The 15,353-nt window shown below is 63.3% G+C and overlaps 1 protein-coding gene across 8 annotated transcripts in view; it reads left to right on the forward strand.

Moving 5' to 3' along the window:
- The first annotated feature begins 845 nt into the window (after positions 1–845).
- The window catches only part of ARHGEF11 (Rho guanine nucleotide exchange factor 11), a 29,478-nt gene continuing 14,970 nt past the window's right edge, over positions 846–15,353 (forward strand). For 4 of the 8 annotated variants that reach the window (XM_071800345.1, XM_071800340.1, XM_071800342.1 and 1 more), the window contains exons 1-13: positions 846–1,035; positions 8,500–8,591; positions 10,159–10,257; positions 11,323–11,372; positions 11,449–11,506; positions 12,518–12,696; positions 12,804–12,875; positions 12,965–13,084; positions 13,286–13,340; positions 13,420–13,496; positions 13,890–14,030; positions 14,809–14,883; positions 15,151–15,252. In XM_071800345.1, coding sequence (XP_071656446.1) covers positions 1,004–1,035; positions 8,500–8,591; positions 10,159–10,257; positions 11,323–11,372; positions 11,449–11,506; positions 12,518–12,696; positions 12,804–12,875; positions 12,965–13,084; positions 13,286–13,340; positions 13,420–13,496; positions 13,890–14,030; positions 14,809–14,883; positions 15,151–15,252 — 1,152 coding nt within the window. In that variant the 5' untranslated portion in view covers positions 846–1,003. The remainder of the gene's footprint in view (positions 1,036–8,499; positions 8,592–10,158; positions 10,258–11,322; positions 11,373–11,448; positions 11,507–12,517; positions 12,697–12,803; positions 12,876–12,964; positions 13,085–13,285; positions 13,341–13,419; positions 13,497–13,889; positions 14,031–14,808; positions 14,884–15,150; positions 15,253–15,353) is intronic. The other 4 variants (XM_065857844.2, XM_071800341.1, XM_071800343.1 and 1 more) reach the window with 2 other exon arrangements.

Consider the following 15,353-nt stretch of genomic DNA (forward strand, 5'->3'; position numbering starts at 1 on the left):
TTGATCCCCCCACACCCGGGTACCCTCATGGGTCCCCCACATCCACGCTGTCCCCACGGGTTCCCCACAGCTACACTGTCCCTGTGGGTCCCCTTACCAACAGGTCCCCCACACCCAGCTCACCCCATGGGGCCCAAGACCCAAGTCACCCCATGGGTCCCCCATATCCCAATGTCCTGTGGGTCCCCCACCCCTGACTGTCCCTGTTGCTCCCCCACACCGGACTCTCCCTGTGGGTCCCCCCACATCTCTGCTGCCCCTGTGGCTCCAACCCCGGTCTCTCCATGGGTCTCCCCCATCCCTGCTGTCCCTGTGGGTGCCCCCACACCTCTGCTGCCCCTGTGGCTCCAACCCCGGTCTCTCCATGGGTCTCCCCCATCCCTGCTGTCCCTGTGGGTGCCCCCACACCCACTGTCCTTGTTGCTCCCCACACCCGAATCTCCCCACGGGTGCCCCCACACCCGGGTAGCCCCGTGGGTCCCCCCGTCCACGCTGTCCCCGCGGGTCCCCCATATCCAGTTGTCCCTGTGAGCCCCCACACCCCAATCTCCCCATGGGCGCCCCCACACCCACTGTCCCTGTCGCTCCCCACACCCAAGCCCCCCCACGGGTGCCCCCACACCCGGGTATCCCCGTGGGTGCCCCCGGCCGGGCGTCCCCGCCGCCCGTGTGCGTGTCCCCGCCACCGCCCTCCTCCCCCGCACGGCCCCGGACGGCGCTGCCCCCTCGGCGGCGGCGGGGGCTGGGCGAGCCCGGGGATTGGGAGCGGGCGTAGGCCTCTCCCTCGGCCCGGCCCCCAGCGCCGCCGGGCGGGTGGCGGTGGGGGGGGGTGGCAGCCGCCGCCGCCGCCGCCGCCGCGCCGAGCCCAGCCGGGCCGGGATCACCGCCCGAGCGGGGGGGTCGGGCCCCGCCGAGGCCGCCGAAGCCGCCGGGGATGGTGGCGGCCGGAGCGGGGCGGCGGCTCCCCGCGCCCTGAGCGCCGCGGGGCCGCGGGCGAGGCACCATGAGCGTGCGGCCTCCGCAGGCCCTCGACAGGTAGGGGGGACCGGGGGGCCGGGGAGGGCCGGGCCGGGGGGGGCGCAGCCGCCCGTGGCCTCGGGGCGGGTGCTGGCGGGGGAGCGGGGCCGGGGAGCCCCGGGGGGAGAGGGACCCTGCGGCAGAGCAGATAACCACCGAAAAATCAGTGCCTCGGGGTGAGAGTCGCCGTCTGGGGAGGGCGGGCCGGGCCCTCGGGGCCCCCCGCTCCTCCTCGCCCCCAGCCCGGCCCTCCATGGTGAGCGTTCCCCACGGCTGGGCTTCAACCGGCCCACCCCAGCGGGAAAATGTGGCCAAAATTAGCAGAGGGGAAACACCCGGGTTCCTCCGCTGCTGAATAACTTTCCCCAGGCGCTGCGGGAGCGTTTTGCCCCCAAAAGCTTCAGTTTGAACCCAGATTTATTTGGGGGGGGGGGAGGTTAAGTGGTTGGGGTGGCAGGGGCATCGCGCTCCCCTCTTACCCCCACCAGGGCTCAGTTCCTCGCAGGTCATTAAGCTGATTGAGGGATGTGGTTGTTTCTGTCCATGGGCACGGGGGTCCCGCTTGTCCCCCCCAGCCTGGGACGCGGTGGCCCCCGGTGGGCAGCGGTTCTGCGCGTTCCCCGCTCCACGCGTGGGAAGATGGATTCCACGGGCATTTGGAGCTGGGAAGGGGCTCGGACCTCTCCGTCTGCATCCGCGGCCTCAGCAGAGCGGCGCGGCGGGGGGAACAACGCCCCAAAACACCCCGTTCGCTTCTGTGGTGACCTGAGGGACGGAGACAGATTGCGCCCGTCCGCCCGGGGCTGAGCGGGCGGTGGGGTTTGCTCCCGGTGTCCCCGGCACGGCGGATCCAGCGCCGGCAGCCCCTCGTCCCGTTGTGCCGTTGGCGTGGCTCTGCGCCCAAAATGAGGTTTTGATTCCCAGACGGAGCGGGCTGGGGACACCGCGGTGCGCCGGTGACATCCCTGGTGACATCCCTGGTGACATCCCTGGCAGGCGGCATTGATGCTGGCGGTGCCGGGGGGTGGTTTGGGACGCCCGTTGGCACCTGCGGGTGGAGCTCCCTCGCCATCCCGCTCCGGGAGAAGAGCGGCCAGAGCGCAACCACGGCTGCGCTTGCCCTATGGCCAACTCTTCATTAGCCGGAGAACCCGGACACAAGGCCTGGTGATGGGGCTTTGCCTTTCACAGCAGCAGATATTGCAGAAGTGCTGCATTTCGGCCCCATCCCGGGTGGGGAAGCGGTGGGGCCGCGCCGCCCCGTTCTCACTGCCCGGCCTCGGGAGCCACGAGGCGTCATTGCCGGGCTTAGGGCTTCTGTGCTCTTTAAATAGCCGCGCTCTTTAAGGTCAGCGCCTCAAGTGCCCCGGCCGAGCCGGAGCCGCTCGCTGCCGGGTGGCGCAGCTCTTCGGGAGCAAAACCGCTGGAAAATGGGTTAACATGGGGACTTTTCCCCCCAAAACGCACCGGCAGCCCCCTCTGGTTTCCCCGTGGCCACCGAGCCAGTGATGGCTTTGGGGCGCGCGGGGCGCCCACCAGTGCTTCTCCCCCGGTTTGAGGAGCATCAGCGGCCAGCGGGGATGCGATTGTAGGTGGGTTTGGTCGCCGCTCTCCGACCTCTGGTTTTCCTGTGGTTTCGGTCCTCCCGCCGCGGGATGCGCGGCGCCTGTTTAGGACGCAGGTTGTGGAAATAAAACCCATCCCTTTGGGGCAGGTTATTCCGTATCTCGCTTGCTGCTACAGGTCTCGCACCCTACAAGCGCCGTCAGTGCCAGCCAAACCAGCTCCGCCAGTCCGGCTTTGCCAGGAGGCGAGCGGCACCGTTAATGATTAATTACAGCGCTCGGCGTGCCCGGGGAAGCCGGGCCCTGCGTCTTCCTTCGCGGGGGATTCGGATCGCGGCTCCGCTTTCCCCGCCGTGGTTTCTCGCAGGCCTGTGAACCGCGGTTTAGTGGGAGCAAAGAGCTCGTGGTGCGCGGCGTTGCCGCTGATCCGGCCTAACTTTGCCGCCGGCCGTCACGATACCCGGGATTTATGGAGCGGAGTGGTGCGCAAAGTGCTTTGCAGACATTATCTAATTAAGGTATAAATACTTCCTCGCACCGTCTTTACCTCCCTCGTCCCTCCCCGGTTCGACCCTGCTCGGTAGCTCCACAGCCAGCATGGGGAGTGGATCAGGGGGTCTTTAGGGTCTCCCACTGCCCCTTTGGAGATGCTATGGGGCAGTTTGGGGCTTCTCGCCCCAACCAGGGTGGTATCAACCTCCCCGCTCGCCCAGCAACCCCGGTGAGACTGGAAACGCGTTGAATTTTGCAGAACTGCCCGAAATCACGGCCGTCCCCGCGCTCGGCCGCCGCTTCTTCCCCGTGGGGAATTGGCATTGCGAAAATCCAGAGCACACGGGCGATTAGGAACATGGGGAGCGCAGCCTCCGCGCCACCCGCCAACCAGCGCTGGGCATTTGGTTCCCCCCATTTAATTAAAGGTCTTAATTGAAACAAAGCTTTTGCAGAATCCCCTGGTCTGCTGTGGAAGTCGCTGGCGGGATCCAGGGTTTAAATGCGGTTTGGTGTGCGGTCCTGGGGCCAGCAGGGTGAGCATGAGCCAGCACTGGTCCCTTGTGGCCAGGAAGCCAGTGGGACCTGGGGTGGGTTAGAAGGGGGTGCTCAGTGGGTCAGAGAGGTTCTCCTGCCCCTCTGCTCTGCCCTGGGGAGACCACACCTGGAATCTTGTGTCCAGTTGTGGCCCCTCAGCTCCAGAAGGACAGGGAACTGCTGGAGAGAGTCCAGCGCAGCCACCAAGATGCTGGAGGGAGTGGAGCATCTCCCGTGTGAGGAAAGGCTGAGGGAGCTGGGGCTCTGGAGCTGGAGAAGAGGAGACTGAGGGGGGACTCATTGCTGGGGATCAAGATGGAAAGGGGCAGTGTCAGGAGGATGGAGCCAGGCTCTGCTGGGTGACACCAGTGACAGGACAAGGGGCAATGGGTGCAAACTGGAACACAGGAGGTTCCGCTGGAAGATGAGAAGCAACTTGTTGGGGGTGAGGGTGTCAGAGCCTGGCCCAGGCTGCCCAGGGAGGCTGTGGAGTCTCCTTCTCTGCAGACATTCAAACCCCCTGGACCCCTTCCTGTGGAACCTCAGCTGGGTGTTCCTGCTCCGGGGGGATTGCACTGGATGAGCTTTGCAGGTCCCTCCAACCCCTGTCACTCTCACTCTGTGCGGGTGTCATCGCAGGGAGCCCAGGATGTTGAGAAATTACATTTTCCCCCTTTATTTCATTTGCTAGCGGCACCCTGGGAAGGTTTAAATCTGTACAAACCGAGGGGCAGACGCATCGTTACGAGCTCCCCCGATGTGTCACCGTGCAGCTTTGCACCTCGACCCATCCGTAAAACGAGGGTTGAACCGCGGGGACACGGACCCGGCTGCAGGGGGACGTCCCGGTGGCCGCGCATCCCCGGCACGGCCGCTTTCCTCCGCGAGGCTGGAGCGGCTCCAGCGGCCCGGCCGCGGCGTTTTCCCTCCGCGGGGAGGGGGAAGGGGAGGAAGCTGAATCATTTTAATGTTTTTAATGCTTTTTTTTGCGCTGAAATTCCTTCCTTCCTGTCCCCAGAATACCAGCGTGCGAAACCGGCCCATCGGCCGGCGGCAGCGTTTGGCACGGGAGGCGCTGGGTAATCCCGGGGCTACCGCAGCGCCGGGCCGCGGTGGAAGCGATGACTCAGTTGCCAGCAGCATCCCACCAAGACACCGATTTCCCTTTCCGAGTTGGGTTTCTCGATCCTTTTTTCCATCTCTATTTCTCTTTGCTTTCGCGGCTTTTCCGACGGGCCGCACCGCTAAAGGTTTCCAGTTGTGCCGGTGTGGGCTCCGCTGTTTGTAAAACGCTTTCTCTTTAGAACTAGGATCACAGTGATGTTTGGAGACATGGGAGGAGATAAATCACAGAATGACAGAGTGTGAGGGGTTGAATGGACCTGGAAAGCTCATCCAGTGCAATCCCCCCGGAGCAGGAACACCCAGCTGAGGTTCCACAGGAAGGGGTCCAGGGGGTTTGAATGTCTGCAGAGAAGGAGACTCCACAACCTCCCTGGGCAGCCTGGGCCAGGCTCTGCCACCCTCACCCCCAACAAGTTGCTTCTCATCTTCCAGCGGAACCTCCTGTGTTCCAGTTTGCAGCCATTGCCCCTTGTCCTGTCACTGGTGTCACCCAGCAGAGCCTGGCTCCATCCTCCTGACACTGCCCCTTTCCATCTTGATCCCCAGCAATGAGTCCCCCCTCAGTCTCCTCTTCTCCAGCTCCAGAGCCCCAGCTCCCTCAGCCTTTCCTCACACGGGAGATGCTCCACTCCCTCCAGCATCTTGGTGGCTGCGCTGGACTCTCTCCAGCAGTTCCCTGTCCTTCTGGAGCTGAGGGGCCACAACTGGACACAATATTCCAGGTGTGGTCTCCCCAGGGCAGAGCAGAGGGGCAGGAGAACCTCTCTGACCCACTGAGCACCCCCTTCTAACCCACCCCAGGTCCCATTGGCTTCCTGGCCACAAGGGCCCAGTGCTGGCTCATGCTCACCCTGCTGTCCCCAGGACCCCCAGCTCCACCACTGCGCTGGATCCAGGCCTCAACTGGACTCTGCCCCATTGACCACCACTCTCTGGCTTCTTCCCTTCAGCCAGTTCGCAGTCACCTCACCTCCCGCTCATCCAGACCACACTCCCTCAGTTTAGCCAAAATCGGGGAAAATAACCTCAGAGCAGAAAGCTCCAAAGCACCCGAGGTGCTGGTTCGGAGCCAGGACCAGGGGACCTGGGGCGGTCGCAGGGTTCGGGCATCGCACAAGGGCTCTGGAATTATAGTTTTTGGGATAATGGATCTTTCGCGGCACCGAAAGGAGCTTCCCCGGCTGGAAACAACGCCGGGGTCAGGTCTCTGTCAAGCTGGCAGCATTTGGTTTAAAATGGCATGTTTTGGCTCTCCGTAAGTCAATTAGGAGCTTATGCAAAGCCGAATTAACCGCCTCTTTTAGACGGCAATAAGCCAGCGCTGGCCCGGCTCCTCCGGCCGGGGACGGAAACGGGGTCCGAGGCGGACACGGTGTCATTGTCCCCCCATGTTGGGCTGGGGACTCAGCTGTGGTGCCGTCGTTCACCGGGGAGCTTCCCTAACGAAGAGACTTAATGACAGTGGGTGGGTGCAGGCAACGATCCTGCGCCGGGACCCCGCGCCTGCTGCCGGGTCATCCCGCGGGTTAATCCTCCCCGGCGGAGGAGCCGCTGCCCCGGATCCCCGCTGCAACGGGGGAGCGGTGCCAGCCCCGTCCCCAGCTCCCAGGGAGCTGTTGGGGATGTGTTGGCCGTGTCCCCCTCCCCGCAGTGCAGTGACCACGCGCGGGCTCCATCCTGCTGAGGTCCTGTGTTATCCCCCCTCTGTAATCAAGTAATTATACTACGGCATAACGGCTGGATTAAGGTGACCCAGGCAGCCTTCAGTGCGGTGTTTCCTCGTAGTTGTGTCGGATATTCCCGTCCTGGAGGGGGAAGGAGCCGTTACGGCTCGGGAAGCGGCTCCGACGGCGGGGCCATGTGGCTACAGCTGTGTCTTTGCCGCCCCATGGCCTGGTTTGGGGGACACACTGCCGGGGCTCCATGGTCCTGCAGTGAGACTGGGCTGGGTTCAGCACAGATGGTTTTTGGGGCGGGTGGGGGTTTGCCGGGGGGTGTCTGTCCCCTCCCCAGGAGGGTGATGCTGCCTCCCCCTCCTCATCGTCATTGGTGAAGCCAGGAGGGTGATTTACCCCCTTGAATTCAGCTCTGAGCCCGGTGGGCGCTCTGGGGCCGTGCTGGACGCCGGGGGGTGTTTTTGGGTCCCCCCACCCTCCCCAATGGGTTATTTCACGCCTCTGCCTCATGATTTGTGTCCTCACCATCCCGTCCCTGCACGCTGGCCTCTGGGTGTCCCTTGTGCCACCACTGCCGGTTTGTGTCCCCCCCGGCAGCCTCACCTGCCCAGGTAAGCGCCGTGGCGCTCTCATCCCGCTCTGGCTCACTGCAGCCCTCGGGGTGAGGCAGACACCGGCTGCTCGTCCCCTCTCGCTTTGTGACCCCCCCACCCCAACCCTGCCCAACCAGGGAGAGCCGGGGGGGTTGGTTTGGAGGAGGCGGGACGGGAGGACAGAATCGAGCATCCCGTGGGATCACGGAGGGGGCGGCAGCACCGCGGGACCCCGGGGGTGTGGATGGAGCCGGTTTGGGCCACCAAGGAGGGGTGAGGGGCTGAGTCTTCCCAGGTGCTCCTGCCGGCACCGCCAGGTTCAGTGCCCGATGGCCACCGTTGGCCTTGGCTTCTCTGGAGCCGCTTTCACTGGAGAATAAATGGTGGGGGTCAAAAGAGCCATGCGGATGTGTCCCCCCCTCCCTGTGTCCCAGCCCGTGCACCGATCCCGCATCCAGAGCCTTGCTGCGCTTCCAGCGAGCGGCAGCAACAGGGGAGGACTGTCAGCTGTCCGTTGTCCGTCTGTCTTTCGCTCACCCGTCCCTCGCTGTTCACGCCTCTCCGTCCATCAGCCCCATCACAGCCCGGCCAGACCTGCTCAGCTCCATCCCGTGTGCACTGCGTGATGCACCTTTGCTGCTCGCCCCACGCACCCGGGGCTCCCCCGCCACCAAACGCCCGGCATGAGGGTCCTGACCCCCAGTGGGGTCTGCTCTGGGTGCTGAGGGAGAGGAGCGTTTGCCCAAGGCGGTTGGTGGACAGGTGGGTTTGGGGACAGGCGGGTTTGGGAACAGGCGGTTTGGGGACCGGCGATTTGGGGACAGGTGGGTTTGGGGACAGGTGGGTTTGGGGACAGGCGGGTTTGGGAACAGGTGGTTTGGGGACCGGCGATTTGGGGACAGGTGGATTTGGGGACAGGTGGGTTTGGGGACAGGTGGGTTTGGGGACAGGCAGCACTTACCTGTGCTGGCTGCTGTCACCTTCCAGATCTGTGTGTTTGGTTTTCCTGAGCCAAACAAGGAGCTGTGGCTCTGTGGTTCTGTCCAGCCATCCCAGTCCTGGCTGTGGTTCTGTCCAGCCATCCCGGTAATGGCCGTGGCTCCGTCCAGCAGTCCCGGTCCCAGCTGTGGCTCTGTCCAGCCATCCCAGTCCCAACCGTGGCTCCGTCCAGCCGTCCTGGTTGTGGCCATGGCTCTGTCCAGCGGTCCTGGTCGTGGCCGTGGCTCCGTCCAGTGGTCCCGGTCCCGGTCCCGGCTGTGGCTCTGTCCAACCATCCCAGTCCCAACCGTGGCTCCATCCAGCCGTCCCGGTCGTGGCCGTGGCTCCGTCCAGCGGTCCCAGTCCCGGCCGTGGCTCTGTCCAGCCGTCCCAGTCGTGGCCGTGGCTCCATCCAGCCGTCCCGGTCCCAGCCGTGGCTCTGTCCAGCTGTCCCGGTCGTGGCCGTGGCTCCGTCCAGCCGCCCCCTCGCTGACGTGCCCTCCTCCTCCTCGGCAGGTTGAGCAGCCTGTCGTCCCTGGGAGACTCGTCGGCAGAGCGCAGGTCTCCCGGGCACCGCCGCCAGCCCTCGGACTCCTCTGAAACCACAGGTGGGTTTCCCTGCCCCCTCCTCCGCTCCTCTTCCTCCCCTGTGCGCCTGGGGAGCTTGGTGGCACTTGCCAGCCACCGCAGTCCTTGGGGACAGTTTCCTCTGCCCCTTGGTGGCACCCAGAGCCACCCAAGCTGCACGTGCCTGGGGAGGGCAGGACCCTTCTGTAAATCTTTATCAGTGACACAGAGTGGGATCGAGGGCACCCTCAGCGGCTTTGCGGGTGGCACCAAGGTGAGCGGTGCGGGGGACACACCTGAGGGATGGGATCCATCCGGAGGGACCTGGGCAAGCTGGAGGAGTGGGGCTGTGCCAACCTCATGAGGTTCCACAAGGCCAAGTGCAAGGTCCTGCACCTGGGTCACAGGATGGGATGGAATGGGATGTGATAGGGTAGGATAGGATAGGATAGGGTAGGGTAGGATAGGATAGGATAGGATAGGATAGGATAGGATAGGATAGGATAGGATAGGAGTAGAATCATTTCAGTTGGCACGTGGGTCACACAATAGAGTAAAATAATAGAATAGAATAGAATAGAATAGAATAGAATAGAATAGAATAGAATAGAATAGAATAGAATAGAATAGAATAGAATAGAATAGAATAGAATAGAATAGAATAGAATTAGACTAGAATAGAATAGAATAGAATAGAATTAGGCTAGAATGGAAGTAGACTAGACTAGACTAGGAGTAGAATCATTTCAGTTGACAGACGCTCAGGATCATCGAGTCCAACCACAGCCTAACCCAAGTCCAGCACTAACCCGTGTCCTGGGAATGTGTCTAAACGCCTTTTAGCCCCTCCAGGGATGGCGACTCCACCTGTTCCAGGGCAGCCCCAGTGTCCATCCAGGCTGGGGATGGAGGGGTGGACAGGAACCCCGTGGAGAAGGACTTGGGGTGCTGGGGGATCAAAGCTGGACATGACCTGGCCATGTGGGCTGGCAGCCCAGACACCAACTGTGTCCTGGGCTGTGTCACCAGCCCCGTGGGAGCGGGTGGAGGGAGGGCATTGTCCCCTCTGCTCCAGGCACCACGTCCAGCTCTGGGTCCCCAGCACAGACACACATGGAGCTGCTGGAGAGGGACCAGAGGAGCCCAGGAATGATCCGAGGCTGGAGCAGCTCTGCTGGGGACAGGATGGGAGAGCTGGGGTGTTCAGCTGGAGAAGAGAAGCTCTGGGGAGACCTTAGTGTGGCCTTTCCGGACTTAAAGATGGGGACAGATTTTGAGCAGGGTCTGTTGTGATAGGACAAGGGGTGATGGTTTTAAATTGAAAGATTGAGGCTGGATGGAATGAAATTGTTGCCCTGAGGGTGGTGAGAGCCTGGCCCAGGTACCCAGAGAGGTGGTGGCTGAACCATCCCTGGAGACATCCCAGGCCAGGCTGGACGGGGTCTGAGCACCCTGAGCTGGTGGAGATGTCCCTGGGGGGCGCTTTGAAAGTCCCCTCAACCCAAACCACCTGTGATTCTCTCATTCTGGGAATAATGGGGTCCCAACAAGCCAGGCGCCCACCCCAGGCTCGCAGCCTCACTGGTTCTCCCTCCCATCCCTCCGCAGGTCTGGTCCAGCGCTGCGTCATCATCCAGAAGGACCAGCATGGCTTCGGCTTCACCGTCAGCGGGGACCGCGTCGTCCTGGTGCAGTCGGTGCGGCCAGGTAAAGGGGGCTGGGTAAGGGGGGGCGGGAGGTTCTCGGGGCTCCCCTCACTCGCTCGGAGCCGCGAAAACACAGCAGAAAGGGGGTTTTCACCCTAAACGTGGCTGCTTTGGGGTTTCCGCCACAACGTGGTTGCTGAGGGAAAGAAGGTGGTTTTGGGGAGCTTCACCCTGTTCTTCTACACCCCGGGGAGCCGATGGGTGGGTGGGGGGTTCCCTCGCGATCAACTCTTGGCACTGCGCTGCAGGACACGCCGCTGGTTTCGCCGTATAATGACTTTGCGGGGTGGCAGGGCCGGGAGCAGCAATTTAAATAGACAATGAGCTGCTTATTTTACAGCGGATGTTCCCACCTCCTCCCCCTTCCCCCCGCTCGCCCGAAAGCCAGGAAAAATGAGGATATAGGAAAGGGAAGAGGCTGCAAGATTGCAGGGTGTGCTGGGGTGGCTGCCCTGCAGCTGGAGCTCTGGGGACCCCCCCGCACCGGCCCCCTCGGCCCCGGGATGCATGGGGGGTACAGCACAACCAGGAGCCCCCTCCCCTCCTTCCCAGCTCTGTTCGTTTGCTAATAACGAGGCCGTAAAGCCGAAAGAATCCAAATAATCCGATGTACTTTCCAGTCTTAGAGCTGGCTGCCGTGTCTCAGAGCCTTGGCTTGGACTTGAACCTCATGGAAACTTTTTCCTCTCGGTTTTGGCTTTGGGAGAAGTGAATTTATCCTGTATTGTGTTAAGGAGCAGGCAGGGGGAGCGGAGGCAGAGCTCCTGCCTTTGGCTCCATGCACCTGGTGGCTCTGGGTGCATCGGAGCCGTCCCGGGGTGCGGGTGACAAGTTGAGGTCCCCTTGTTTGTCCTGAGATGGGGGGAAAAGGCTGTGCCCTGGCTGGGTGAGCAGCGAGGGGCTTGTCCGGGTGCACCCGCAACTCGGTCCCCACGGGGGGAATTCACGCCCGGTGGTCCCCGTGTCCCCCCGGCACTGCCAGGGCGATCTGGGACCAGCAGGCGGGATCCCCTGTCTGCTGTCCTTCCGTCCCGCCTGACGTCCGTCTCTCCTCCCTGTGTCGCAGGGGGAGCGGCCATGAAAGCCGGGGTGCAGGAGGGGGACCGCATCATCAAGGTGAGCACCCCTGGCCATCGGCCCCGCCGCTTCTCCCTGCCCCCCCCACCCTGAGCGACCCCTCTCCCGTCTGCAGGTGAACGGCACCATGGTGACCAACAGCTCGCACCTCGAGGTGGTGAAGTTGATCAAGTGTGAGTACGGCCAAGGGAGCTGCGGCTTCTCCTCCCCATGGGTGACCGGCACCCGCTATCGCAGAATGACAGTGAAAGGGGTTGGAGGGACCTGGGAAGCTCATCCAGTGCAATCCCCCCGGAGCAGGAACACCCAGCTGAGGTTCCACAGGAAGGGGTCCAGGGGGTTTGAATGTCTGCAGAGAAGGAGACTCCACAACCTCCCTGGGCAGCCTGGGCCAGGCTCTGCCACCCTCACCCCCAACAAGTTGCTTCTCATCTTCCAGCGGAACCTCCTGTGTTCCAGTTTGCACCCATTGCCCCTTGTCCTGTCACTGGGTGTCACCCAGCAGAGCCTGGCTCCATCCTCCTGACACTGCCCCTTTCCATCTTGATCCCCAGCAATGAGTCCCCCCTCAGTCTCCTCTTGTCCAGCTCCAGAGCCCCAGCTCCCTCAGCCTTTCCTCACACGGGAGATGCTCCACTCCCTCCAGCATCTTGGTGGCTGCGCTGGACTCTCTCCAGCAGTTCCCTGTCCTTCTGGAGCTGAGGGGCCACAACTGGACACAAGATTCCAGGTGTGGTCTCCCCAGGGCAGAGCAGAGGGGCAGGAGAACCTCTCTGACCCACTGAGCACCCCCTTCTAACCCACCCCAGGTCCCATTGGCTTCCTGGCCACAAGGGCCCAGTGCTGGCTCATGCTCACCCTGCTGGCCCCAGGACCCCCAGCTCCCTTTTCACTGCTCCAACAGCTCATTCCCAACTTACACTGCAACCTGGGGTTGAACCCCTAGCCAGCTGCCCCCTCCATCGCGCCCGGGTGCTGTGGATGAATTGGGAGGATTTGGGGGAAAAGAGGGGAAAATCTGTCTTGGTTCTTCCCTTGAGTTTTCGCAGGCACCCAACACAGCAGAGGTGCTGTAGGGACAGGGATGTGCCCCCCACAATACCACGATGCCCGCTCAATGTTTTAAGTCAAGAGAGTGCGTAATGGGGAGTCTCTCTCACTTTCCCACTCCCATATTTTTGCAGCCGGCGCTTACGTCGCTCTGACCCTCCTGGGCTCCCCCCCTCCCTCGGTGGGGCTCTCTGGCTCTCAGCAAGATGTGAGCACATCGGGGGGTCCCCGTGTCACCCCCGCCTGTCCCCCGCCGCCTCCGCCGCCGCCGCTCCCCCCGCCGCAGCGCATCACCGACCCCAAGCCCTTGCAGGTACCAAACCCCACTGTCCGCTCCAGGTGACGTGGGACAGAGCGGGACGTCGTGCGGGGAGGAGGACAAAGCTCACCCCATGTCTTTGCACCCATCCCAAATTACAGGACCCTGAAGTCCAGAAGCACGCGACGCAGATTCTCCGGAACATGCTGCGGCAGGAGGAGGCCGAGTTACAGGTACGGCGGTGGCTCTTTTGCGCGGAGCTGCAGCGGAGCGGCCTCGCTGCTGTCCCGGTGTCATCGTCCCCTCTCGTCCCTCCGCTCAGCGCTTCTGCGAGGCCTACAGCCGAAACCCGGGCAGCGCCGTGGAGGAGCAGATCGAGGGAGCGCGCCGGCGGGTCAGCCAGCTCCAGCTCAAGATCCTCCAGGAGACCGGTGGCTCCGTGGTACGTGGGACACGCTGGGGTCTGAGCGCCCTCGTGGCTCCCCATGGGACACCCTCCCGAGGCAGCGGGCATGGCAGCGGGGACACCGCTATTTCCAACATCTGTGCTGGGTGGGAGCCGCTGCGGCTGTCCCCGTGTCCCCATGTGTCCCTGTGTGCCGGGGAACATCCTGCTGATCCAACTCACCCCCTCGCCTTGCAGGATTTGGGGCGGCCAGGCGGCGACTCCGGCCCGGCCGGTTTCAGGGCAGCGGAAGGTGAGTTGTGCCGCTGGTTGGGACCGACCCTGCGTCCCCGTCTCTTGGACACGTGGGTCATTCTCTGCTCCGCTCCCAGGACGCCTGTCCCTGGACTCGCAGGACGGTGACAGCGGGTTGGAGTCGGGGCCGGAGCGGTTCCCCTCCGTGAGCGAGGTGAGAGCGGGGAGCCCCCAGCTTCTGCTGTGCCTGGGAATGGGGAGAAAAGCCCGGATGGATGAGTCAGCTCATCCTTGGGGGTCAAGGACCTGATTCGTTGGCCATCTGAACGAGCTGAGTTCCTTGTAACGTCGTCTCAGCTCTGAAGTTCTTGGGCTTGTAAAGCTTAACGTGGCGTGACTGCCCCTCACATGGAGGGGACTTGAGGTGCTGACTTGTGGTCCCAATCATAAAGTGGGGCCACCAGAGGGTTTGTGGGGTTTCGGAGTTCCCTGTGCCCATCTCTGACCTGGAAGCTGCTCTCAGATGGCCCCGAGCGCGTCTGCGGGGGTGGGTGAGCGGCAGCACGGCTGTCCCCGTGTCCCCTGACACCTGTCCTGCTGTCCCCAGCAGATCTCCCTGAGCCGCAACTCCGTCCTCTCCGACCACGGCCTGGACAGCCCGCGCACCTCCCCGGTCATCACCGCCCGCCTGTTCCAGCACCATCGCCGGCAGGGATCCGACACCCCCTTCGCCCCCGCGGCCGAGCAGGTGGGCTGGGCTCTGCAGGGGTCTCACGGCACCGCTGGGGCGGCTGGAGGGTGCTGGACTGGTCATAGAGTCAGAGAATCATTTTGGTTGGAAAAGCCCCTCAAGATCTTCGAGTCCAACCATTCCCCACCCCGGCACTGCCCCGTGTCCTGAGAACCTCATGTCCGTCTGTCCAGCCCTCCAGGGATGGTGACTCCAGCACTGCCCTGGGCAGCCTGTTCAATGCCCCACAGCCCTTTGGGGAAGAAATTGTTCCCAGATCCAACCTCAACCTCCCCTGGCGCAACTTGAGGCCGTTTCCTCTGCTCCTGGCGCTTGTTCCTGGGGAGCAGAGCTCGACCCCCCCTGGCTCCAAGCTCCTTTCAGGCAGTTCAGAGATCAGAAGGTCTCCCCTCAGCTCCTGTTCTCCAGCTGAACCCCCCAGCTCCCTCAGCTGCTCCCATCACCCTTGTGCTCCAGCCCCTCACCAGCTCCGTTCCCTTCTCTCCACTCACTCCAGCACCTCAAGGCCTTTCTTGGTGTGAGGGGCCCAAAACTGCCCCCAGGATTCAAAGTTTGGCACAGGGACGGTCGCTGCCCCGGTCCTGCTGGCCACACCAGTGCTGGTACCAGCCAGGATGCTGGTGGCCTCTTGGCCACTGGGCACCCTCTGGCTCACGTTCTGGCTGTCACCAGCACCCCAGACCTGGCCCGAGCCTCCCTCAGGAGCCGGTAGGGTGGGTGCTACAGGGACGACCAAGGCGTCCCCCTCACAAACTCTGTCCCCTGTGCCCCGCAGGGCTTAGACCGGCCAGGACGAGCCCACATCATCGCGCCGGAGGAGGATTACGAGCCGGGATATTTCAATAACGAGGTAACGGCGTCCCAAGTATTCTTGGCTTTTGTCCCCACTCCCTAGGGGACAGGACTGTCCCCTTCCCACGTGGGTCCTGGCACCCAGTGGCGTTTTGAAATCCTCCCAGGGGACCCCCAGGGCCTGGCTGGTTGTGAGGCGGCAAATGTGCGGTTGGGGTGAGGAGCGGGGTGCGGGAGCTGGGGGTTTTCCCCACTGCTGATGCAGACGAGTTGATTCAGTTCCATCCTAACGGGCTTTTCCTCCTCGGGGTCCCCGTGGGCGCAGAGCGACTCGCTCTTCCAGGACCTGGCCAAGCTGAAATCCCGGCCGGCACACCTGGGGGTTTTCCTGCGCTACATCTTCTCCCAGGCGGACCCCAGCCCCCTGGTAAGGGACAGGAGCGGCGCGGGGAGGGACGCGGACGGGGCGGCACGTTCGGTGCCGTCCCCTCCCGGGGTGGGCGCGGGGCGGCGCTGCTGGTGCCGCTG

This window comes from Patagioenas fasciata, chromosome 30, assembly GCF_037038585.1.
Source record: "Patagioenas fasciata isolate bPatFas1 chromosome 30, bPatFas1.hap1, whole genome shotgun sequence".
Classification (NCBI taxonomy): domain Eukaryota; kingdom Metazoa; phylum Chordata; class Aves; order Columbiformes; family Columbidae; genus Patagioenas; species Patagioenas fasciata.